Genomic DNA, 25,008 nt, shown 5'->3' with positions numbered 1-25,008 from the left:
AACAAGCCACATGGCAAAAGCAGGGTGTCTTTTCTTGTGCTATATGTGTAATCTCATTTATGAAGCCATGTTGCATTGTTAAGAGGCGGCACCCCTGCATGCTAAATGACCTTTGTTTGTCATCAGTCAGCCCAAATGTTACAGAAGCAAAGCAGGGTTCATTACACATCCGGCTCAGAAAAAAACAACACCACTCTGCACATCCATCAACCTCACACACCGCGAGACCCTGCTATACAACACCAGCTGAAGTGTGTGTGTGTGTGTTGGGGGGGCTTTGAAGAAAGAATACAAATACATTCACGCATTAAAAAAAAAATGCACATGTCCACGCACCCACACATTTGTCTGTGATCTATGGTGTTACATGCAAAATCACAACCAAATTCTAATAGCTCAGAAGGATGTGGCATTTGAGAGCAAGAGGAATACTTTGTGCCAGTGCAATAATAAAAAAAAAAGCTTGGAGGCAATTTTTGAAGGGTCACCTTTGATATTATGAAAAATGAAAGGCTAAATCACTTCTATAATAGTTATGTGCGTCTGTCGATGTGTGAGATTAAGAGAGGCAAACTTCAAATATGCAAACTGCCACCTATGCCTGCTCATATAGGTTACAAAAAAATTTAATCAAAGCTAAAATATGTGTGTGTGTGTGTGAAACTGAGTAATCCAGTGAGTGAGCACCCCAGCTGTCTGAGGCACAGAAGGGGGGAGAGAGAGCACTGTGCATGTGTGCACCAGTGAACATAGGAGAGACGAACAACAACAAACTCTTCCTCCTCTTTGAAGTGTCCGCTCTCCCCTTCCTGCCCCCCGCTCCTCTCCCCCTCCCACTACCCATCAGCAAGCCATAAATCCAGGCTCTCATCTGCCTATGTGCCTCTGAAGTTCAGGAATGCCCAAGTGGGATTTGAGGCCCGGTGAGTTATGGGAACACCTGGGAGGGGTAACGTGGGGAGGGGGGAGGGAGTGGACGGGGGGCAAGCGTCTTTACACCTATGAAGGGCAACATGCTGACAGCCAACAAGGCTGATGGATTAGTTCTGGTGCTCAACTATCTTAGGTGTGGATAATATGCCTTTGAATCATGGAATAAGCATGGAATACAAGCTTGCTGACGGCATGCGTGCACCCACACTCACCTATTGTTTTTACCAGATGACATGCAAACGTGTAAGCGTGTAATACAGTCCAGCGGCAACTTCACATAGGAAGAAATCTCAGAGAATTCGGGGATGGCAGAGAGAGGGGTGTTTTTGAAAAGGCTGAGGGTTATAAAAACAGAACACGACTGGGGTCATGGCCTGGCCTGACTCTGTCGTTCCTTCACAGCAAGCTCACATTCTTTAAGCCTGCACGCTCAGAGTCACCAAACTGTCCGTCCCTGTCCTAGCAGAGTCACTACATTACCCTCTGTTTGTTTGTTTGTTTGTCAGGGAGAGCAGAGCAGTTTGAATCCATGTCCCAGCTCCGTGTCCTTGGTTCTCTTGGCTCTGTTGAGTGTAGAGCTGCAACTATTGCTTTCAACACTGATTAAGCTTCCAGCTATTTTTTCTGGGTAATTAATCAATTGGAGTATCAAACATAGTTCTTACAATTTCCAGATTTCCATTCTTGTATAGCAAATATGCAGTTTACAGCGATAATGCTGGCAGATTCACCATTCAGCTGTAGCTGACTACTTTAGCTAATTAAGCTAATATCATGAATTGGTTGAAAACTTGACTGCTTTTTTAATGAGATCCTTGTAAAAGGGTATTGAATATTATGGGTTGCTGACTTGATGACTATAAATATGTGCTAAAAGACAAAAAGTAAAGTGGCAGGCAAAAATTCACCTTCCTCACTGTATTAACTGTATTGCTGTTCTGATGTATTGTACTAGTTGTCTCAAATAATAAGTACTGTGAGGGAAAATGTGAGATCAGACTATTATTTTTTTTCTGATACAATCTTGCTAAACTGCAAAGTTTACTTTTGGTTTCACACAGTACTTGAAGACTGGTCTCCAGAGAGAGGGTTCTGTGTTTGTTTGACACATCCACCAGACTTTCCCATTCTTTATAATATCACCTGATACTTTGTCTTTGGCATTTGCACCTAAAATCACACGAGAAAAACAAAAATGGTATCCTGATAACATGCAAATTCATACACCGTTTGGTGAGATCAGGCTGACCTTTAAAACTCTTAAAATCCTCTTTGTCTCTCTTTCTATAGCCTCATGCACAAACTAGTTAAACATGTGGACAAATTCAAAGTTTGACAGGCCTGCTGTGCCTAGTTCGGATTGCTAGGCTATGATTGGATAGTTGCTGTTCAGTGGAGGGTTTTAGTGATTGGCTAAATTCCCAAAATCCAAGGTCAAATGTTTAGATGACTTGTGTTGTGCTGCTGTGTCAGCCCATATCCCAATGATATTCAGTTTACATACCTGTAAAAAAGAAAAGACCTACACAATTAATCCATTATCAAAATTGCTTTCAGTGAATTTTCTGTTGATCAACAAGTCAGCTGTTCTACTGATCGTTGTGATATGCATGTTCTTCTGTGCATGTTAAAGGGTCTGGAATGAAGCCATGAAGACAGCATGATTATTGCTCCCTGTTATCTCTACACATGACGGGCAAAACAGGAGGAACATAAACACCAAGCAAATGAATAAATCACTCTGTGGCACTCTCTTTGCCCTTGCTGGAGATGTCTGTTTTCTGACTTAGTGCATCTCACAGCCGACCTCTATGCTTTCCCATTTCCTACAAGAAGGCCATAAATTTAAAATTGAGTCATATACAGTAGCTGATCTCAGTGATATATTTCAAACCCCAGGTGTCCAATAAACCCTCTTTTCACTTTTAAAGGATAAATGATATAGAATAAATGAGGTGGTTCAAAAATGAAGGAGTAGGAGAAAATGAAAGGAGACTAAATGAGAGCCAATACTATAAATTCCCCTTGTGGTAGACAGTGCTATATTACAATAGATTGTGGAACCCTACAAAGATTTAGTTTCTCTTTCAGTGGCATTGATTTTGTGGAAGATGTCTTTGTAACTAGCCCAGATGATTAGCCCTCACCCGCAATCAATCAATGCTCACAGGATCTCACAATGGCTATATTTGCACAGGCCACATAGATGTGAAGAAACAGAATGAGAAGTGGAGGGGAATTAAGGGAAAATGGTGACAGAGGAAAAAAGAGAGAGCAGAGAATCAGAGAGGAGACCTTATAAAACCCAGACAAGGACAGCAGCCACATCCCAGTAACAGAGACTTTGTGTTTTGTTGCCTTGCTGATTCACAAAATGATATGGCCCTTTGAATTTCCTGTAACCCCCACCCTGTCTGTCAAGTGCTTTTTTTTATGGAAAGGAGGATACTGAGCACTCACACATTCAGCATTTCAGTTCAGCTTCGCCCTGCAGTGGTGTCAGAGTATAATTGCTGTGGCTGCTGGCGTGGGAGGCCTGGATGTCTCAGAGTTGTTATTTGAGTTGAGTCAGGTTACAGGTGTGAAACAAAAGGAATGTCTTTGGGAGAGGCAGTATCTTTAAATCACACATAATAACATATAATTAAAATATGATTGGAAAACACATGGAAAACAACATGTCTACATTTTTTATTAACCCTTTTATTGCTGTGGTTTACTTTTTCTCCCAATTTACTGCTTATTCCAGATTCCCATAGTCTCAGTCACTGGCAGATGTTCTATTGGCCTTGGAGGAATGAAGACTGATGTCACAGAATTATAAAGAGAATTGCATACTGAAAAAGTTCTTTTGCCCTTTTGAATTTGCCCCCATAGCACAGAGGCATTTGAGTCCTTTTCTGGTCGAGCTGAGACAAAACATAAACATAAATGAAATGATAAATGAAACGAAATAAATGAAATTAATACGTTATGGCTCTTCTTGAACTTTGTAGTTTGTATTTGACCCAATGGCTAAAATTGTAGAATATGTAGGTGCATTGTCCATCACCCTTTGCTGTTTGGTTGAAATAGATCCTCAATTCACAAAGTGAGATGTGATGAATATTCTGGGTCTTTTATGCAGTTTTCTTACACTGCTGATGCCCGACTCTCTCTTGCTCCTCTCCTAGCCTGTTGCTGTCTTCATTGTCTGACTGTAAATCACCTCTGTGCTGTATCCCATGTTTTGTTCCAGGTTCTGTTGCCTGCAGTGTAAACTCCAGCAACCAGCTCTCCATAGGTTATAGCTAACGGGGCCACAACAGGTACACGTCTGACTGAGCTAACCAGCTAACTGTAGCTAGTAGCTATAGCCAAAGAAACCTACCAAGAATATAGTGACTTGCAGTTGGCAGTTACTCTGGTGACATGCTTGGACAGGTGATCAACGTTGCTCCTTTAAATGAAAACTTTAACAATAAGAGATTTCTATAACGTCAGAAAAAAAAACAAAAAACAGCAAGGTATCAATGTCATCAAGCAATATTGTTGTCAAGGGATAATCCCTATGACAGCTTGGATGGTCTGGGTCACAATGCTACCAAGATGTGTACCCAAGCCTAAATGTGCATATAAGTATAGCCACGAAATCACATAAGTTTCATTGTAGTGTAATTGTCTCACCTTTTTTAGGCATGGTCTCTTCTCCTATATCCTAGGCAGTTCTATTTCACCTTCACCAAGGCATGTTCAATCTTGTTCAAATGACAGTGATACTGCAGAGTCAGCTATAAACCCCCTAATGTTTGTCTCTAGTGAGTTCTTCCCTCTTCCCCCCTGGAAAGAGAGAAGCCAGCACCTGGACGCAACCCAAATCGACTGCCTGCCTCTTATGGCTGGCTTCATCGTTGCATGCCTGAGTGCTCTCCTTTTCTATCCATACTCCTGTCAACCTGTTTGCTTAACTGATTGACTTCCATGACATTTTCTCACAGTTAGTGGTAATTATTTGACTATAACAGTGTACTATTATGGTACGAGGCAAGCCGGTGCGTTTGTGTGGTACAACAGCCCACAAAGTGCAATTTACATAGAAATGACCAAATTACTGATGACCAAAGCAGCCAGTGAGTGTTATAATTCAAAACGACTAGTGTGACTACATGCAGGTCTCCGTCACAGCCTCTAGCCAACACTAACATTCAGAGAACAAGAGGTCAGCTAGCAGGAAGGAATGTGCTGTTTCAGCAAGTTGTAGGTATTTTGTCATCAAGTATCACACGTCCTGTTGCCCGTCTGTGTATCGATTCTCTTTGCACTTCAGGCATGGAGAGGACAAAGCCCTTATGATGCAGTCACATCACTCAAAAAACAACAACAACAACAACAAACTCAAAAATGAACAGGAATTTTCAAGCAGTTGAAAAGGAGAAAGGTTATGCTAATGCTAATGAAGAATCTAAATAAGATGCATCAGTTGTCAAAGCTGGCTAGAGGTGCAACATTTGCATACACCTTTTCATTATTAGAGAAGCGAAAAGTTATACCTTCTTTCTTGTTAGGCAGACATAGTCATATTTCCATCTAGCTAATTTCAGTCAGTTAACTCTTTGTCTGGCAATGAGGCTGATTCATGACCTCCTCTCGCTACATTTGCATAGAAATATCTTAATTACGGCCTCAATCTCCACTAGGTGCAGGTGTCCATGTGAAAGACACATTCAGGAGCAAAATGATAGATCATCACCTCATGAATGCGATCAGTTATTCTTTCCAGAAAAAGTCAGAAAAAAACAACTATTTCCATAAGCATACTAATTCTCATTTACATAGAGATGAATCCAGATGCAAATGAGCGAAATGACATGCTTGAAACAGGTTTCCTGGCTACACTGAGGCATCAACAGGCACCACCCAGAGGAATATCAAAATGCATCAAGCATGTCAATCAAATGCTATGTGGCATTACAGTTAAAGTAAGGAGGGGAAAAGCAAGGCAGAACATTTGAACATAAGGACCTTATAACGGAGCTAATGCCATGCCTGGTAATCCTCAATTTAATAAACAAAACTGAGCTTTTAAAACATGCTACAAAAGTGAAATAAAGCACATGCTGAATTTATCTCTTTATCTCTCTCTGGCTTTTTCATTTGTTGCTTTTACTTGCAGCACTAGTAAAGTCTTTGATTCAAACACACTGCTGGTATGTGGAGGGACATCATTATGTATTTACTTAGGTCATAGCATCACACTGTGTTAACCTACAAATGTCTTTTACATTCTGAAATATGACAGTAGAACTGTTCTCTTAATGATGTAAAATGCAAATATTATAAATCAAATGAAGCTTATTCCGTACATCCTGCAAAATGTACTGCAGTCTGACATTTTGGAGACAGAGCTTGAGGGACGCAGCATAACAAATAGGATGGAATTAAGTGGTGAAATTAATCAGGATTTATTTTTATGTCTGCTATGACTGGCATGACGCAAATCGCATTAAGGGAAAATAGAGGGAATCCAAATTGAGGCTAAACAGTTCTTGTTTCAAAAACACTTTAATGGATTATATGCAGATCTCGCTGTCTACTTGTACACATATGGTAGGCTATATTACTGCTCCAAATCTAATAATAACCTGAAATGATGACGAGGAATGTACACACTTCATGTGTCTGAGTTCACTGGCACATTTCTGTCAAAATAAACTACATCAAAGGTCTGACTCACAGGTAGTCATGACAATGAAAAAAAACACACAGACTTTTGTGATGGAAAAGTGCAAGTAGGATGCAATCTTTTCCACAATCTGCAAGCATTGCACACCTGAGAGAGTAGACAACAACTCTGTTTTGTATATTTTACTTGTGACAGAACCCTGCAATTCATCCAGTTCCCCACCCACCCACCGGTGCAAGTTTATTGGCTGAAGTCATTGGCTTTCACAGTTCAGGAAAATCAGTTTAAGGAGGGAGAAATCAGCTAAAACATGCACAAATGGACATAAACACACGCACACACACATTCATCACTTCGATTTATCAAACACTTATGTTCAATCGTATATGACTTTTAAAGTAAATCCATATGGCAGAGATTACCAAAGCTGGGTCTCCCTTGTGATATTTGTGCACACACTTGGATGGATGTCACAATACTTCACAGAAATGTTTCTCCTCTTGTTAGATGAGGTATGTGCAGCCCTCTTCTTGCTTGTCCCACTGTCTCCTTGCCTTCCACTTTGTCTTGAGAAAGAATGCCCAAAGGCCCTGACCTTATGCTTTCACCTCTGGTCTGGACAAAGCCAGGCTTTGTGCCAGCTCTCCAGGCACACCACAGCCTGGTTGTCCAGTCCTGAAACTGCCAAAGCCCCTCAAGTCTTAGCCCAGACCCCCCAGTTTACTCTTCATGGCCTGTATCCACTCAGCTGTGACTAAATGACTCCCCCCCTAGAATGTGCTGTGTTTCATAATGAAATCATTCAGTCATGCACAGGAAGTTCCCTGCACTGTGTAGCCATGAAAGAATGTCACTTATTATGTCTGCTCACACACGGCAGGCCAGCAAGGAAGGGGGACGGTCTAAGTCAGTTAGTCACCTGTTGTAAGGCAAAAAATCGTAGAATCGTAGAAAATTATGTGTTCTGTCTTCTGTCTAAAGTTTTATAGGCTTACATGATGATATTGATGACATTTTGAGCTTCAAGTGAGCATTGATGATTTGTTAGAGGAATAGTTTGTTGTGGGAAATTTGCTTATTTGCTGTCTTAACTCACATCTCTGTCTGATTAATACAAGGCTACAGCCAGTATCCTATTAGCTTAGTATAAAGTTATTACAATGTAATAACTCATTTTTACACTTAACCAACCACATGTAAAAACAATAAGCAGTTTTACGTGGGGTTGTGTACCAGACTATTTCATTGCCAGTAGTGGCTAGCGACTCCCTGAAGTCTTGTTATCACCATGTGATTACCAGGGAACCAGCACAGGCTTTCGGGAACCACTGTCAAAAGGTAGTCCAAGTCATAACCCTATAAAAATACAGTCTGTTGTTTTTACACTTTAAGCAAACAAGATACAACGTGGTAATTAATGAGGTGCTGGTAGGAAAGCTGTTCCAATCCTTAAAATAAGCTAAGCTAAACAGCAGCTGACCATTGCCTTGCATTGGTGGGACAGGAAGGAGACTGATATTGATTAGGATTAAAGAAATACTTGGCTGAAATGATTGTCTGGTACAGATAATGCACATTTTACTAGTACAAGCATTGTTTGAGTAAAATGTCCCAATAGCCAAATTTGTGAAAAAAATTGATTTGAATTGGTTTTCAACTTCAGTTCCTTCCTGTTTTAAGTACAGATGGGAGGAAGATAATTTAGCTGTATGAAAAGATACAGACACAGATCCAGATAAGGGTGTACTCGCTCATCCTTAGTATCAGTCTAATAAACATTTACCAAAATGTCCGTCCTTGTTCTGCACTGTTCCATTAAAATGTTCTTTAAAGTGTTCACTTCAATATGACCTACTGATATGTCACAACATTATTTTTCTTTTTAAAAAATCATGAAATCGTATCTCTCCCAACCTTGACAACGGTTTATGTACACAGCTGGGACTCCTTTCGATCGCAAAGTGTCTGTGTGCGTTTGTGTGTCCATGGAGACGATCCTCCCTCTGTTCCTCTGGAATGTTTGCAATGTGCACAAAGAAAAAGATCAGCTCGAGCACCTGGGGTCTTTGCTCGGACCTGCTGCGGGCCCCCAGCTATATGACTGTCTGAGTCTGTGATTCAGCCTACAGACAGAGAATACAAGCACATCTGGAAGGAAGTACACAATGCTGGCATGAATAAGGCCAAACCAACTGTCATATACTGCATAATAACCTGCTGCGCTGGTGCCACGAGCAAAGACGGGTTGCATTCATTAGGCCGTGTCACAGAGTTATGTGCATGAAGATTTTGTGCCCCTGGGTGGAAAAAAAAAGAAGGAGCTTGTGTGGTGTTCTGGAAAAAAAAAAAAAAACAGGCGGAAAGGGTGAGGCAGGAACATATGTGAACAGTTAAAAGGGTGATTTAACAACCTCTTTGATATCCACCATTAGTGTGATTACAGCTGGCATGGTCCCTAGTTAAAAAAATGACTTTCTTGTACGATGGAATGCACAAAAAAAAAAAAAAAACTAATTAGGAAAATGAAACTTTCATTTTCCATTTAGCTAACAAACGAAGCTGACAGTGATGTAAGCAGGGAAGACAGATGCGCGGCAGGAAGGAGCGAGATGTGGGTGAAATGCAGAGGGAGGGAAATCATGTGAGGCAAGAAGGGTTGCGAGTCTGGTTTAGAAATGCAGTCCTCAGTTTAGCATTGCGTTTAATCCGTGGTGTCTGCAGCCCGTCGTAAATCTCTTCGCAGCGTTCAGCATTAACAGACATGCTTTGAACAGGATGCCCAGCTGTAACCCCCCCCCCCTCCCGAAAGCACACACATGCTAACCCTACACCCAGCACATTAACATGACCTCCTTTCCCCTATACGATAGTCAGTGCACATATTGATCCCTAAGTCCTTATTAGAGCTGCAAAAGGCAGCTAGTCTAGAAAAAACCTTCAGTTACACCTGCTTAAACCTCTGCTGCTTCTCTGTCACTATGTAGTGACTTACCAAGGAGAAGCATAAATCACTGATACTGGCACATGTGCTGTAAGCCTTGAATTGAAATGAGTGTAATCAAGCCAAGCCAAGATACATTTAACCCACTCTATATGTACAAACAGTGGTGGTGTGCCCTGGAGTTATATATATATAAAAAAGTTGTAAAAGAAACCAGATGAGGTGCGGAATAGTGAGAGGCTGCAAAGAATTAGACCTTTAAAAGTTTCATCATCGACTTTCCCTCTGATGTGCTCTTAAGTCTTGAGCCAGAAATCAGAAACAGAGCTGGACCCACAGTGGAACTAATAAGGAGAAGATGTTTCCAAACGGGTTAAATTTAAGACTGATGTGGGATACACTATGCAGTAAAATAATAAGGCTGACCTCCACACATTATATATTGTCCCGGTATTTTTTTTTTTCACTTGAATACCTTCCACTGGTACTAATTTAACCTTTGAAAACTGTAAACCACGTTATCCTCTGAGAGCAAAGCACTCAGTAATTGGAGTTTTCTTACTTTTCAAATGAACAGCTTGAACCAATAAGCCATGCAGCCTTGGTCGCAGGTTCACCGACTTTATTAGACTGACAAATATTCTGTAATCTGTGTCTTCTGAAAAGGAGGAAGTTTTGATATGGGGAACAGTAAAGCCCCTTTTCAAAGGATGTCAAGCAATGTCTGTTGTCTCCTTCAGTTCATCATTCTGGAGGAGATTATAAAGGGGATTTGAGATTCCTGTTGTAGCGTGCCTGTGGCTGACAGAATGGCTCCCGGGGAACAGTGTCATAGATAGATATTTCTACAGCACAATGAGAGCACTGTAATGGGCAAGTACAGATGCTTGAAAAATCCCAGTGCTTCGCACAGACAACATAAAAGTTTTATGCACTCTAATAAGGTAGTTAAGTACAAACTGCATACAAAACACAGTCTGAGATCGGTTCAATTATATTACAGTGTATTTATCAAAAAAGACAACAGATTTTGGAATGTCACAATGCACCTTAAGTTAATGGAGCATCAAATTCCCCAAAACAGGTTGACAGACAATATTTACAACATAATTACAACATGTACAATGTATATGATATGCCTGTGACTTTAAGGCTGAATATGCAATCCAAACACAATTACAAGAGTGCAGGTGCTGCTATGACAACGCACTGTGCAAACAGTTTTCTATAAAAAAGCGGCCCAGATGTCAACAGAAATACAGTATTCAAGAGTCAACATATATTAAGGCATAGGCAAGACAGGAGGCAAGAATCCAAATAATGAAGGGCTGCATTATGATACCCTATAATCACACATATTGCCTACACTTTACAATTAATCCCCTTCGGGTGAGCATCAGTGTGGTAAGTAAGACAAGATAATCTGACCTTTATCATTCCTGTCTGTGAGGCATACAGTGGAAATCTCACCAGGGAGCTTAAAAACATGTGTCAGAAATCGTTACTTATAAAGTAGGCAACACATTCTATTCACAGGAGGTAGTTCAGCTGGATATTCAAGACAGTTTTGTGTAATGTGTAGCACAGGTGTGCCAGTCGCGTTTGCAAAGCTCATTACCGTGCAGGCAGCAACTCCGTCACCTGTGCGTGCTGAATGTTCACAGCTGGCTGTACTTTCCTTTGCAATGCAAAATGTGTTTGTATAATCTGTCTATCCTGTCCTGGAGAACACCAGCATGCTCGTCTGAGAGAAATCCTAATTCTGAAGACAAAGGCTCGCTGTCCCTGTAAAGCTCCAGCAGCCTTTTTCTGGAGTCTTTGCGTCGGTGCAACTCCGTCACGCGCTGCGTGGTCCTTTTCCTGAATATACACACAGAGCTCAATACTGTACTGTGATATTTCTCCCACATGTTCAGCACTCGAAACCCGTGCACGAGTCCCGCCTCATTGTCTATGAATACAAGGTCACCGTGGGGTGTTCTGAGGAGGTTGTTGGTTTCCCTCTCCATTACGCGCGAATCCCACTGCAGGCTGAACAGATTGCTTACGAGTCTGTCGAAGTTTGCAGTCAGGTAGTCGAATATGATCAAGTCGGTCCACTGCATCAGCTCCAGCAGCTCCGCTGTGGTCTTGTTCCAGAGTACCTCGAGCACAGGGTGCAGCCCGCTGCTCTCCTGTCTGAGCGGCGCAGGTGTGACCACCCCTGTCAGGTTGGAGACCCACTCAGTGAGAGAAACCACGGCCTGATCACTCCACTGTAAACCATCTATCCGCGTCCTCACAGCTGCCCATTGTTCGCTGTCTCCGCTCAGCTGGGACAGTATGAGAGGAGGCAGGTTTGTGATGCCTAACAAACTGGCAAGATAATATGTTAAAGCTTCTCCTTGCACCTGATCCGCGTTTATACCGTAACGCACGCATGCTTTGGTCCCATCTGCAAAAGTGGCGAGCTGATTAGATATCCTGCCGCATCCAGGCTCCAGCTTCACTATCCGGTATGTCCTGGCTCTCCCTCGCCATGTCCGAGCGTATTCCTCTGTGAAGCCTGCAGGGAGGAGATCCTCCAGCCATTCACTCCAAAATATCCCATCCTCCACAGGGGAGCCCAACTTGACCGGACCCTCCCGCCGCGCTGACCTCTTGTTATCCCCATTCACATGGTAATCTCGACTTCCTGCAGCTTGATCAGTGAGGTTGTGAGCCTCGAGTCTGCCCCCCAAGTGCGGTCTTTGTGCCGCTGGGACAGCGAGCAAAACCCGGAAAGTTTTGGCAGACAGGTCCGCTGGGAGAACTTGGTGAAAAGAGCCTCCGCCCGGTACGGAGAGCCTCCGTTTGTGTCGCTCCAAACGGTTATCCAGTGCGCTCCAGACGTAGAAAACACTTGCCAGGGCGCACAATAAAAGAAGAGCGAATAAGTTTGCTGAAACAGCCCTCATGGTGAGACCACACTTGCCTTCAGATACCCAAGGAGCTCCAGCAGGTTTAAATAAAACACAAAAAAGAAATTTCTTCAGTTCACAGTTGAGCTGGAGCGGCTGAGAGCAGTGCGCCGCGTGTCCCATACACCCCAAAGCCCCGTGGCTCACAGGCGGACTGAGTGAGATCACAGGAGGAAGAGAGTCTCCGAAACGGTGTGAACCTCATCTCCCGTCCTGCTCAGATGCCTTGCCATATCTCCCCTCTGTGGGAAAGAGAAGGAACATTTTGGTTCACCATAGCGGGTATCTACTAGTGAGCGCCCTCCGTTATTGCCCACTGGCGTCGTAGGTGCTTTCTGTCCGCGTACACCTCTCCGTCTGTCATCTTCGCCCCTCTCCGTCTCTCCCTCTCTCTCTCTCTCTCTCTCTCCACTGGGCGCTGGGTGAGTTTTGATATTTGGTGGTGTCGGCTCGCAGAGAGACACTAGGCGGCGAGACACGTGACTCCAGTCCCGAGATGGTGGGCGGATCGTGGGAAGGAGGGTTCAGAGAGGAGCGGAGCAAGTGCACAGCGCCACTTTTTAAGTGTGTGTGATGCGAGAGGATTGTGTGGTATTGGCAGAGGCAGCCATTACGATAATTGATACCTAGGGCTGAAATACTTTGGAAATAATGTCACCATGGTAAACAGAATATTTCGTACCTGCACCAAGCGGAATATCCGTGTCGATGTGGCAGAGGATGGAGCAGAGGGTGAATCTGCCTGAACCCAGTTTGCCCGAATGTTGTGAGAAAACATTTTCAGACCTTGTTATTTTATTTCTAAGTCCATTGTGGATCACAAAAATCATCCAGTATCAATCATCGATATAACACATTTCGAGCACGTTGGATTTGAAATGAAAGTGCAAGTGAGGGAATGATGCTGACCTTCAGCCTGAAAGCTGTTTGAGGGCCTTCATGTGGATGAACAATGTAGGACCCATTCCCGTTTTTACGCCACAGATTTTAGGACAGTGTTAAAAACTAAACACACAGACCAGACATGGCATGGCAGAGCATGTTCCTGACTAGATGGTCACCTGATATCCAGCTAATCATATGTTTGACTACTGATAGCCAGATGGAGATAAGACCTGGAAAAGTCAGTGAGCTGAAGAGCACTGAATGAAGACAAATGAAAACAAATATCCAATGTGATTACTTTATTTAGGTCTACAATTTTAAGTTTCTTTTAAACAATGGCAGTGAAAGCTGCAGTATGCTGAATTACAGAGTGCTGAGCAACAAAAGCCTGAATAACAATCATTTAATTGTTTCATTTAAAGTTGCCTCGATTTTAAGTGAATGTTGTTTAAATGTATGCCATTTTCTGTTTACACATCGGATTATATTTAAAATTAGCCCATACATGACACCATGACAGAAAATGTTAACGCAAGGCCTGCTTACCGACTTACTTTTAACAGAACTTTCAACCATATCAAGCAGATGAAGTGAGCTCACTCATGATACACTTGATACAACTACATCATTTCGGTTTTAAACAGTTCATGCTCCTGCTTTGTATCCTTAAAAATCAAGTTTATTTCAATTTCTGTCACTAAATATTTCAGAATTTTCCTGTGAAGACCCGAGGGCACAATAAAGTCAGCTGCTTGTTTCATCCTTGTCCAGTGCTTTTGTTAAACCAAACGTAACATGCATGCTCACAAAGCCCTTTGTACACATCTCCCTCATTAAATTATTCCTCATTAGCATTCCCCCACACTCTTTACCATTCAGCTCGTGTTTTCACACTCTGTATCTTGAACCTTAGTTTCCTAATCAAATTAACTGGGTCATTTTTATAGCAACATGCTGGCATGCTAAATTGCCTGAGTCGAAAAGACAGCCGTAGACAAGAATACTCAATTACACCCTGTAAACTAGAGGTAGACTAATGTATGCTTGAAATGCTTGGAGCTCTGAAACTGTTATCTTCATGCTTATATTCGCGCTATTTTATAATTTGACAAGAGACATACTAAAAATATCCGCACTAGTATATCTTACAATATCTAAGAACATGCAGGAAACGGCTTTTCGTCGACAGGCAGGTGAAATTATTTTGATATGTAGCTTTCACTTCTGTTTTGTGAAGTTGAATGTTCTGGTCTTTTCTGCCATCAGCAGAATAATTTGTTCAATTTGTTCAGCCTGTGTTTGATTCTGCAATGCAGATTGACAGCAGTGGCTGTGCAGAGGGAACGAAAAATCCCCGGGTTGTGCACGAGTAGAGGAGCGTTTACAAGTCCTAGAATCTCAAGAAACGGTTTGTGTAGTGGTGCATGGCTGAGCATGTTTTTCTAACACGGTCGACAAAAGAGTGGGTCTTTGTGGAGGTGGATTTTTTTTCCTGTCTGGTGGTAGGAACCGTTGAAACAAATTAGTCATTGCAAATTGCACTCTGTGTTCTGGAAATGCAAATAGTGAGGGATACTGAATAGGCTCACTAAATACATACAAGTGTAGATTGGTGTGGAAAGGATAATTTCAAGTATTTTTAGTTTAAATGAATGTGTTCTGTACAAGTATGGCATGTTATCTCTGCTTGTTCTCAGGACCTGACAGAAAAACTCTGCTTCACCTTCGCTGCTCCCCTCAGTTTTCTCTTTAAAGCTGAGTAGCAGCAAGATTTCCAGTGTCTAGACATAGGAAATGAAGATGGCTTAAGTGCGGTGCTGGAATTCTGTCTGATGTGTGTTGCTTTTCAGGATTGTTGAGTAACTGTATTTACTGGCAGCACAGCTCACGGTATCCCTTTCCCTCAGCACAAGTGCGAGCATGTTCTCATATCAAACCTATCAGTTTCTTGCTATGTGCTATCTGCAGGTCAGTCAACCTCTGAGCCCACCCACCCCCCTCCTGCTGCATTCCTCCCTCCACTTCCCTCGTAAATCCCACAGCAGTCCCAGGAGGGCTGTAACACAGGGAAAAGTCTTTCTCCACCAGTCATGGCTGTCCGCGATCAGGCGTTGCAGCGACACAAGAAAGCCCGGACCGTCTGTCATTTTGACTACAGCCACACAGTACACCCATCACCGGCCATCTGACTACGCTGCAGCTGTGATACAATCTTGGGCTGTATGTGCGTTGCCTCTCCTCCTGAATATGTGGACAGAGGGGGTCAAAGGAGACATAGAGGGATGGAGACAGAGGAGGAGAAAGTGCAGTGGGCTTCTGTCACTTCCCCCGTTGTCTAAGGTTAGTTCATGCTGAGCAATAACTCACAGGTCCCTTGACGCTTTGCAGCACTCTGTTTCCTGGACTGAATAATGAATGTGCAGGGCTTCCATTAGCGTTGAAAGCTCCGATTATTTCACAGGGCCTGACAATTACTCATGCTCAGGGAATCAGGGACAGGGTGGAGGAGATCCATGGGAATGAATCCTTCGTCTCCTGCTTTATGTATGATGAAGATATCTGTGCGTCTTTTGGACATGCGTTTGTGCTAGTATGGGTTTATTCTGAAAAAAAAAAAGAGCAAGTGAAGCAGATAATAAGCAGGAGGTATGGTGTTTTGATTTAGTATTCTAGTGGCGAGTACATATGCACACAGAACTGTCAATACCTGCTTTGAATCCAAGAATGGGGTATATTGCCATCTGTTCAAGAAACCCAGCATGTGCTTCTCTCTATTCTGAGTGCTAGAATTTAGCTCCAGTAAAGTTGCAGTTGAGGATGTACCATTACAATAAATACTCCAGAGACAGATAAGACATTTCTTTTAACTACTGGTGACAGACATACGATCCTGTCAGCACTTATCTCAGCTCCTATCTCAAGTAACGCTTTGGAATAGTGCACAAATTGCACAAAATGGACCTTATAGTCAGCACACTACTTTCTTGGCTTTTTTTATGCTGCCATTGAATATGTGAGGTTACACAGTTTAATTCACAGCCACAGTGTTTCAAGGGTGATGCAGTTTTTAAAACAACAGCAGTTTCCCTCCTGGCTTTATCTAGACTGAAACCCGGGGTCTCAAAGGCAGTGAGCAGAAACGAGCAGCCTGTGCAGAATCAAACCGAAGCTGTTGCTACATTGAGAGATCCTCTGCACTGCTGGGACCTGAGCATGGCACACAGCCACCAAACTGCAGCCTTCTTTTTTTTTTTTTTTTTTCAACTATTCACTGTGGTTTCATTAGCCTGACTTTGCCAATTTCCTGATATGCAGGCACAGGGTTTTCAGCAATGACTAGTCTGTTGCTATTTGCTAATGAATAAGTTATTCTTAATGAATGCTGAATTACTCTCTCAGCCATGAAGGAAAAGCAGAAGGTTTGGCTTACTGATGTGCTGTACTCTCCATATCCATCTGGTTCCCATGCAGCAGAAGTTAAAAGAAGGGGGTTTTGAACAAGCACAGGAGCGGGCCATTGAAATTCATCGCTACACAAGGGAGACCCTCTATCGGGAGGGGAGGAAAGAGATGTACTGTGGAGCTACTCGATTAAAGAATCAGTGTCCAATCTCCTGGATTACACCCCCTGACCTGCCACACCAAATCCCCTATTAAATAAGTCAAAAATTGAATTCTTTTTACTTTCCCTTCTGCTAACTGGCTTATTGACTCAAGTGTACTCAGTGCTTTGTGGCGAGGCGTTCCTTTAAATTGGCTAAAGGCAGAGCCCAAGAACATCTGATCATTATTAGGAAAGCCATGACATTCAAAGCCTTGGTGTATTTTTTTCCAGATGAAATGTGCCGTGTGATACGGCTGTGCCCCGGCTCTTCTGTGGGGTTGTGCAGTCAGTTAATATCAGGGATGGTGGTTGAATGTCCTCCCAACATTTCAGTGAAACATTTAGCAGTTTCAAGTTTAATGGGAGAACAGTGTGAAGTGCTTGCTCTCATCATATCACATTGGAATGTATCCTCTGTATGTGTGAGGGAGGAGGGCTGTGGTTTACATGCACCTCCTTTCTCAGCTGCCCCTCATTCTCTCCAGATTTCAAACCAGTTCAAGCAACCACTAATGAAAAGCATTGAGTGCTTTCGCCATATGGCAGCAGCTTCCACCAAGAGGAAAGGGAATTCAGCCACATTCTTTCAAAGAGATATATGGAGATGTGCATATCAGTGGGAAATCTTTCGGCAACATGCTCAGCTATAGAACAGTGTTGTTAACAGGCAGGTTTGACTTGAGGGCATTCTCTCTATAGATCATAAAACTAGTGGTAAGAATAAAGCCCATATTTCACATAACTAAATTTACAGCATGAATTTGCACTAAGAGACCTGTGCAGTCTCATTTTATTGCTTATTTGCCATATGGGGCATACTGTGAACACGCCAGTTGACTAGAAACTGGCGTGATTGGTGGCTTTTTGACACTTCAATGCTAAATGTTGAGTAGATGTAAGCTGGACATTAGTTGAAAAATGAAGTGTAGTAGGTAGACATTTAGGTAGACGTACCCATTTATACAAAAGCTAAAAAAAGACTTGATGATTTGGTTTTAATATAAAAATGCACACAGCAGCATCTGACAAGAAGTTTCTGTTATTTTAACCCTGAGATTCCTTCCTCACACTCCCTTTTTCCAGCTCCTCCATAATGGTGTTGGGAGGGGTAAATGGAAGGAACAGCCCGGAGTCCAGGGCGCAGGAATGACTTCTTGCCATTTTGACCTTTTCCTACCGACAAGGCTGGTAGTGTTGACAGCACCCTGGTGGGGGAAGGGTAAACAAACAAACCAGAAGGAGAAGAACTCTAGGCAACCACTACAAGTCTTACAAAAAAAAAAAACAACCCAAAAAACAGAAAACATAACTCACTCAGTCTCTCGCTCCAAATTAGCGTGCAAGATAGACTGTCTGAGGTAGCTCAATCTTGTCACATATAAAAATAGTGCAACTTGATACAAAGAAATCGTCTAGTTTTGCAAAACTTTTTGTGCTCTTAGCGCAGCGTGTCTAAATCCGGACTAATCTCTTTACTCTTGTCATTTAATCCTTGTTCCTTTCTCTGAACTGTGCTGCATTAAACAACAACATCCTGTTTGTCTTTCTGAGCCAAAAATCATTACACATGTATATGAGACAGGATTTTCCATCTTTCAAAACCCCAGAGAGGAGTCTCAGCCCTCTTGCCATTAGATATAAGCTTTATTTCACTGGATGTCAACTACAGAGTGGAGACTTGATCATTTATGACTGTGGCCTTGTGGAACGAGCCCTTTCCATATAGCCCTTGATGCTGACTGTATTTTACTTTCCTATGCTTCACTGGTGCCTGGAATCTCTAATGTGGCATGTAGACACACTCACCACTGATAGATTTGTGTCCCTCGGGACAGGTTTGTATCACTGTTGGCTGTCAGCACATAAATTATGCCGTTTAAGCAAGAATGATCACTGCTATTAACAACAAAGCAGGCCCAATTGAATAATTTAACGTAGTGGCAGTGACTCGTTGCTGTTAAAAGAAGGGAGCGGAAAATTGATCAAACAGCCCTCGCCCAGCTGTGGGAATATAAATAATAAAATGAGATCAGAGTGATTAGTTATGGTTCCAGTTCCAGTTCAGTGCCCACAACTTACATTTCTTTCCTGCTGAGATTCTCGCTTTGGACATTTTGATTCCATTTCGCTCCTTGAAATGGCAAATCAATATGTTCCATAACAGATGGAAGTGGGAATGATGGTATGTGCTTCACGTGAAACCCTAGAAAATGATGTTCTGCGGTACAAGGTTCTGTTTTTTTTTTCTTTTATTTTCTTTTACCTTGTTCAGGTTTTTGCAACTTGCTGGCAGAAGCTAAAGAAAAAAGTCATATCATCTTTGTCTTCATCATCCTCTTGGGCAACCTAAGATTCATCTCACGGCTCCTTGTAAGATATTTCATGGATTTGTAGGCTTTGACGCCCTCTAGAGGGAGTAAAGATTAAGAACAGGATAAACAGCAACATGCATCTTAACATAAACACTCCCACTCACTTAAAAAGCATGTTTTTGAATTCCTGGCTTAAACCAAATTTCACATTTGTGATTCAGTTTGCAGGATTAAGTTTGCATACATTAATGCCATCTGAAATTAGTCATGCTTAGGGAATCTTTGTGCTCCCTGTAGCAAGAACATTGTACACACAGATCAGATCGCAGAGAGGCAACAAATATCCCAAGGTGAGTGTCTCCACAGTCTCACCAGTTGATACTATATAGTGTGTTGTGTTCAGTGTTCAGCTCCCTACGTTACAGGAGGTTTGACGTCAGTATGAGCATTGCATGATGTAACCGTTCTGTAAGGGTAAATTTATGAGAAACAGAAACACATCCACATCTATCAGGAGAATTTATCAGTTATTTAAGATCATGGTGCTATTTCTGACGAATGTCTTAGGTTATCTTAGAATAACATGCTTTGATTTAAGATCTTTTTTTTTTTTTTTAAGTTTTTGCTCATTTTACTCGAGGATTGATCCTAGATAAGTGATCCTCTCTTTGATATTCTACTAATTTAGTCCAGGCCTTTCAACATCATTGCTTTTACTCTGGAAAGTACAGAATGACAGCCATGATGAATCTGTGAAGAAGATCAAAGGTTTTCGAAGTTAACTGTATTTTTCGGGAGGACTGAAATGGCAACAAAAAATTACAAGTGCAGAGCCATCACTGTCGACAGTGGGAGAGCGTTTTAATTTTTCGGAAAATTAACAATCTGAAAGAGCTTCCACTCTCTCTGTTCTTGTTTAATTTAATTTTCTGGTGTTTTTTTTTTTTTTTTAAGTCAATCGCTCACTTGTTCAATCTATGTCTCTCACATGCCCGCGCATGCACGCTCCCACACACACACACACACACACACACACACACTCAGGCAGCTTCTCTCCTTCCATAATGTAAATTCTATTACAGACACTATCTGCATTTATCAAGGACACTTTTATCTCAAGGGCTGCTGTATGTTATGTATGTTATAAATATTTTAAAATGTATGTATTTTAATTTACACTGAATTCATACATACTGCAGTGCAAAATATCCTGACAAAAAAAGGACTCCAGAGTCCTTTTTTAGTGCCATCACGTATGTATTGCTATGCGGTTTACTGCGCAGTCAGGACCTTTGTCCAATTTCTCAAACGCTTGAGTTTTTCCATGTTTGGCCACAAGAGGCTGCTGTGCACATTCGATCCTCATATAGGACTTTGATCAATGTTAATTATGTTGTCTGCTGTTTGTACTATTTTATTTTTAACTCTGAGGGCAAGAACACTGAAATAAAAGCAAGAGTAAAGAAAAAGAAAGACTACTGGGTACAACAACAGAAACAGTGAATGTGTCTGTTTTATGATACTCTAATGTACATTATACTTTGGTATACATTGTTGTGCTTATTTTAGCAACCCCTTAAACAGCTGAAAAAAAATCTTTCATTATTATGATGACATGGACCCTGTCAACACATGCAGTGAAACCAACACATAAATTAAATAGTATATGTTAGACTTAGACCAATATATCTCTCATAACCATGGTTATGTTATGAGCTTTTTGTTTTCTACATGGTGTGCCAACCTCAGTTATTAAAGACAATTAATTCCATACTGATAATAATAGGATCCATTCACTAATACATATGTTGTCATGTTATTATTTGTACCATACACATGATCTCAGTATTTTCCTTTTTTACTGTATCATATTTAATTGCACTAAGGTATGCCACAGGGTCAGGCTTAATATTTGGCACACCAGAAAAGTAATACCACCCTGGATCCACTGTTACTATGAAGGCCACGGCGCAACAAGCCCTCCCATAAAACTAAATCCAAAATTAATGTGACTATAAATACACGCCACAGATCAAGTATCAACAGGGTGGAGCTCCACATCCACACCCTACATCCTGACATGCTGCACAATGAGCATGATCTCTCTGCTGTTTGTTTTCCACGTTAAGCCTCATTAAGTGGCTCTGTGCAATAAAAGTGTGAATTCCTCCTGTCAAGTGTTCCATTCCTCAGACAAAATGCCACTTATGTCACTGAGAATATGTTGAGATCACCAGGCTCCTGTCTGGAGACTCCTCAAGAACTATAACCAATAGAAACCAATAACAAAACACAGAGAGCTCAGAGAAAAGAAACTTCTCTTAAAGCAGCCCAGTTGGAGAGGAGTAAGAGAACTGGAACTGAGGTGATATGCTGTAAAATGTTGGGTTTCTGTTAATGGGCTTTTGGTGGCAGTTTTCCCCTTTAAAGTAGCTTAGTGGTTCCATTCTGCTCTCTCTCAGTGACCTCATTCACACCAACTTTTTCTTTTTTTCCTCCATACCTCTCTGACCAAATTATTTCTGCCACAATGGCACAGCCTTGGTGCTCCACTGCGTATGATCAAACAAAGGGTTTTTTTTTTTTAAACCAAAAAAAAAAAAAAAAAAAAAGATGACCAAAACAGAAACCTAGTTGCCATGGTGAACCAAAACAAACTCTCCCGTGTGAAGCATTTGTCTGCACGCGTGGCTGTTCTTTGGAGTCAATGACACAACAAGGGTCACTCTGAGATCAGCACGAATAAGGGAAGGAAACGCAATTGTCTAATAAACAAAAGCAGACGCAGGTTCGTAGGACACTGTGCCTCGTGTCATAGACCTCACGAGTCCCTGTTGGAACCCAGAGCAGATGGAAAGTCTCCTCACTCCTCCTGCATACCATACTCTCCCTGTCTGTCTCCTTCCGTGTACTGCTGAGGTTTCCATTATAAGAATGACATTTTTTTGGTTCCATCTTCCAAGGAGGGAGCTTGGTCAGCAATTACTAAAAGAGCTTCCAGTGTTGCTGTTACCCAACTTCAGTCAGTCTTGCCCCTTCAAAAAATTGATTTTCAGAGTTTTGTGGCTATGGCAATAACACCCTTTTTTAGACCTCATAGCTGGAGTCTACAGCCTCTCTATAAAGCTTGGATGGGCTAGACAAGATTTATGATCTTGAGAGCCATTTGGATGATGGCGTGAGACTATTCTGAGACCAATCCCACTCACAGTATTGAAGGAGAAGGTGACCTTGTTGAAACATAGCCAGTCTTCAATTTATTTTCAAGGGGAAAGCCCTGGTTTTATTGGAAAATGTTCAAAATAAGTAACTAAGTTCTCTGGGTTCAAGCTTTTAAATCTTGATTAAGCAGTTTAAGACTGAAGAAACATGTGTAATAATGTTTTCTGAAGTTTGCAAGTACAGACCCATTTCACATTTGGCTATGTGTGGATTTACATGAGAAGCTGATGCCTGTGGATATTTCACACATGCTGTCACTTGGGTGAAGTTGCTTCTTAATAAAATACGTTGTTTCCCATTAAATTTCTTGCAAGGCTCAGCTATGTTCTGATTTGGAGAAAAAGCCCACATTTCCCTTTGAAGTTCCTGATTACAGGTTGTCAGAGGGTTTACATTTCAGAGACTCACTCAAATATATAGGAGGTACATATGGAAAAGTTCATGCTGCATGCTGGATATTATATGGGTGTGGAGCTCAACAGGTCATTCATACATGTGCATATGTCAGTTATATGCACCATATCATATTAATAATCTTTAATGCTGTTACCTGCTGTTGCAGTCCCCTTCAGATGAACCCGTTGCTGTCCCATTAAGAGGGTGTAATGGGATGTAAAATCCCAAGTTTTTGTCATTTCCAGTCAGGGCGTCATAGCCACAAAGCTTAACTGGGTGGAGACTGAGGAGGACCACAGAAGGAAGTAAAGAAAATAGTTGGAAATGTATTTGATCTGACTTATAACTGACTGATTAAGGTAAGTCAAAACTAAGTAGGACAATTTGGAGTGTGACTTGAAAACAAAGGGTGGATACATGTGAATCAAAACTATGTTATTTCTGGCCAGACTTCTTAAATATAATAAATATTTTAAGCACTGAGAATGCTTTGAATGATCTGGAATTGGATGGGCAGTATCAGTATTGTGCAATGTAATTCTTCAGGCATTGTATGTCATCATGCATGGCATACCTGATATGAAGTGTCAAAATGAAGCTTATGAGCATACAGGGAATGGGCTCCATGAAGACAGGGTCAGTAAGTTCAGGCACACTGACATTTACACTGTTTATCCTCTTCCAGTACATTCAGACTAAATTGGCCTAATTTTCTCTTTAATCCTGCGTCACTTCTTATCATGTCATTATCACCATCTATTTTTCCTGTTTTTTTGTGTCCTCCTCCTCTTTGGCTACATGTGTAATGAAGGAAATATACTGGTAAGGACAGACAAGGTCCTGCTCCTCTTTAGGAACAGATAATTATGCATAAACACAGTGGCTGTGCAGAGAGAGTACTGAACCTTAAAAGAGTTCATAAAAACAACCCGTCTTCATAAATGGGACGTTCTCGTTAGAGTGCAGCACATAAATGAAAGCATATTTGGGGACCACTTTGACACTGTCCTGCGCTATTAAATCACTAAACTGCTTCTCGTCATGGCACTATGCTCCTGGCAACAGTTGTCGTCGGCTTTGCTAAAAAGCAGCTACAGGCATTTGTCTTACCTGTGAAGCAGCCGGCCTAGTTTCCATACAGTGGCACCATTAACTGCTAGAAAATAAAGGCGCTCGTGTTTACTCTTTGTCCTCTCTGTAGCCATAGAAATGGGATTAACGTGAAGCCATGATTAGATTCCTTCATATTAAAACCACATGGCTCCGTAGGCAGACACCTTCATTTTGTCCGACCCCTTGAGATTTCTGGGACCTCAGATGCAACGGCAGCAAACTAACACTACTACTAATGAACGAAACAGAGAGTATTTTGCAACTGCATTTATTTTTATACATAGTCTCTAGAAACCTTGTAATAAGTCTGTGGTCAGTAATGAATTCCATTACATGTAATGACTCCCAGGTAGTTCGTTGTGCTCCTATTGCACAATTTCCTTCATGTACTCAGTAATGAGATTGTACTGTGGGCAGGGGGCCCATTCTCTTTGTCCAGTTGCAGTCACTATGGTGCCAACTGAGAAGCTTCTATAAAGCAGCCCAGGATGACCATGATCTGTGGGTCATGAGAAAATGTTTCCCTTCAGGAGAATGTCTCTACTACAGTAATGATGAATGGAGGCATCAGCAGGACATATGAGTGTCCTACAATCAAGTGGGCAAGACAGATACTGATAAAAACATACCGGTGAGTTATCGAACTTTATGAACTTATGAACTTACCCTACCCCACTTACCTCAGTGTCAAGTGAAAAACATGTATCTCCAATTTTGATAATTTAGGATGTTTTTAGAGAAAGTCAATGTGTGGCGGCAGTTTCAGACCAAATTCACAAGAGCCAGTAGTTTGGTAGGTTAAGCGCAGAATAAAACGCGGCGCATCATCTTACAAACCTGCTAACAAGGATGCTTTGAACTATGACAGAATGTAAAAGGTGTTCATTTTCATACCCGATTTCTTGAGTTTAGAATAACATAACTCAGAGATTCACAGAATTAACTTTGAACAATTCAGCAATTATCTTTTTTTAAAATTACATAACTGCCCAGTCTATGGC

The 25,008-nt window shown here is 41.7% G+C and overlaps 1 protein-coding gene across 1 annotated transcript; it reads right to left on the bottom strand.

Annotated features, from left to right (window-relative positions):
* Nucleotides 1–10,523: 10,523 nt before the first annotated feature.
* Nucleotides 10,524–12,991, bottom strand: fjx1 (four-jointed box kinase 1). Its single transcript, XM_046395266.1, has one exon. The coding sequence runs from the start codon at nt 12,596–12,598 to the stop codon at nt 11,195–11,197; it is 1,404 nt and encodes a 467-aa protein (XP_046251222.1). The 5' UTR covers nt 12,599–12,991; the 3' UTR covers nt 10,524–11,194.
* Between the last annotated feature and the right edge of the window lie 12,017 nt (nt 12,992–25,008).

Source organism: Scatophagus argus, chromosome 7, assembly GCF_020382885.2.
Source record: "Scatophagus argus isolate fScaArg1 chromosome 7, fScaArg1.pri, whole genome shotgun sequence".
Classification (NCBI taxonomy): Eukaryota; Metazoa; Chordata; class Actinopteri; family Scatophagidae; genus Scatophagus; species Scatophagus argus.
The sequence above is the reverse complement of the archived record's forward strand: the minus strand, read 5'-3'. Positions and strand labels throughout refer to the sequence as shown.

Bases quoted from the DNA above. Each gene is read 5' to 3' on its own strand.
- fjx1 (XM_046395266.1), bottom strand. From the start codon at position 12,598: ATGGGACACGCGGCGCACTGCTCTCAGCCGCTCCAGCTCAACTGTGAA.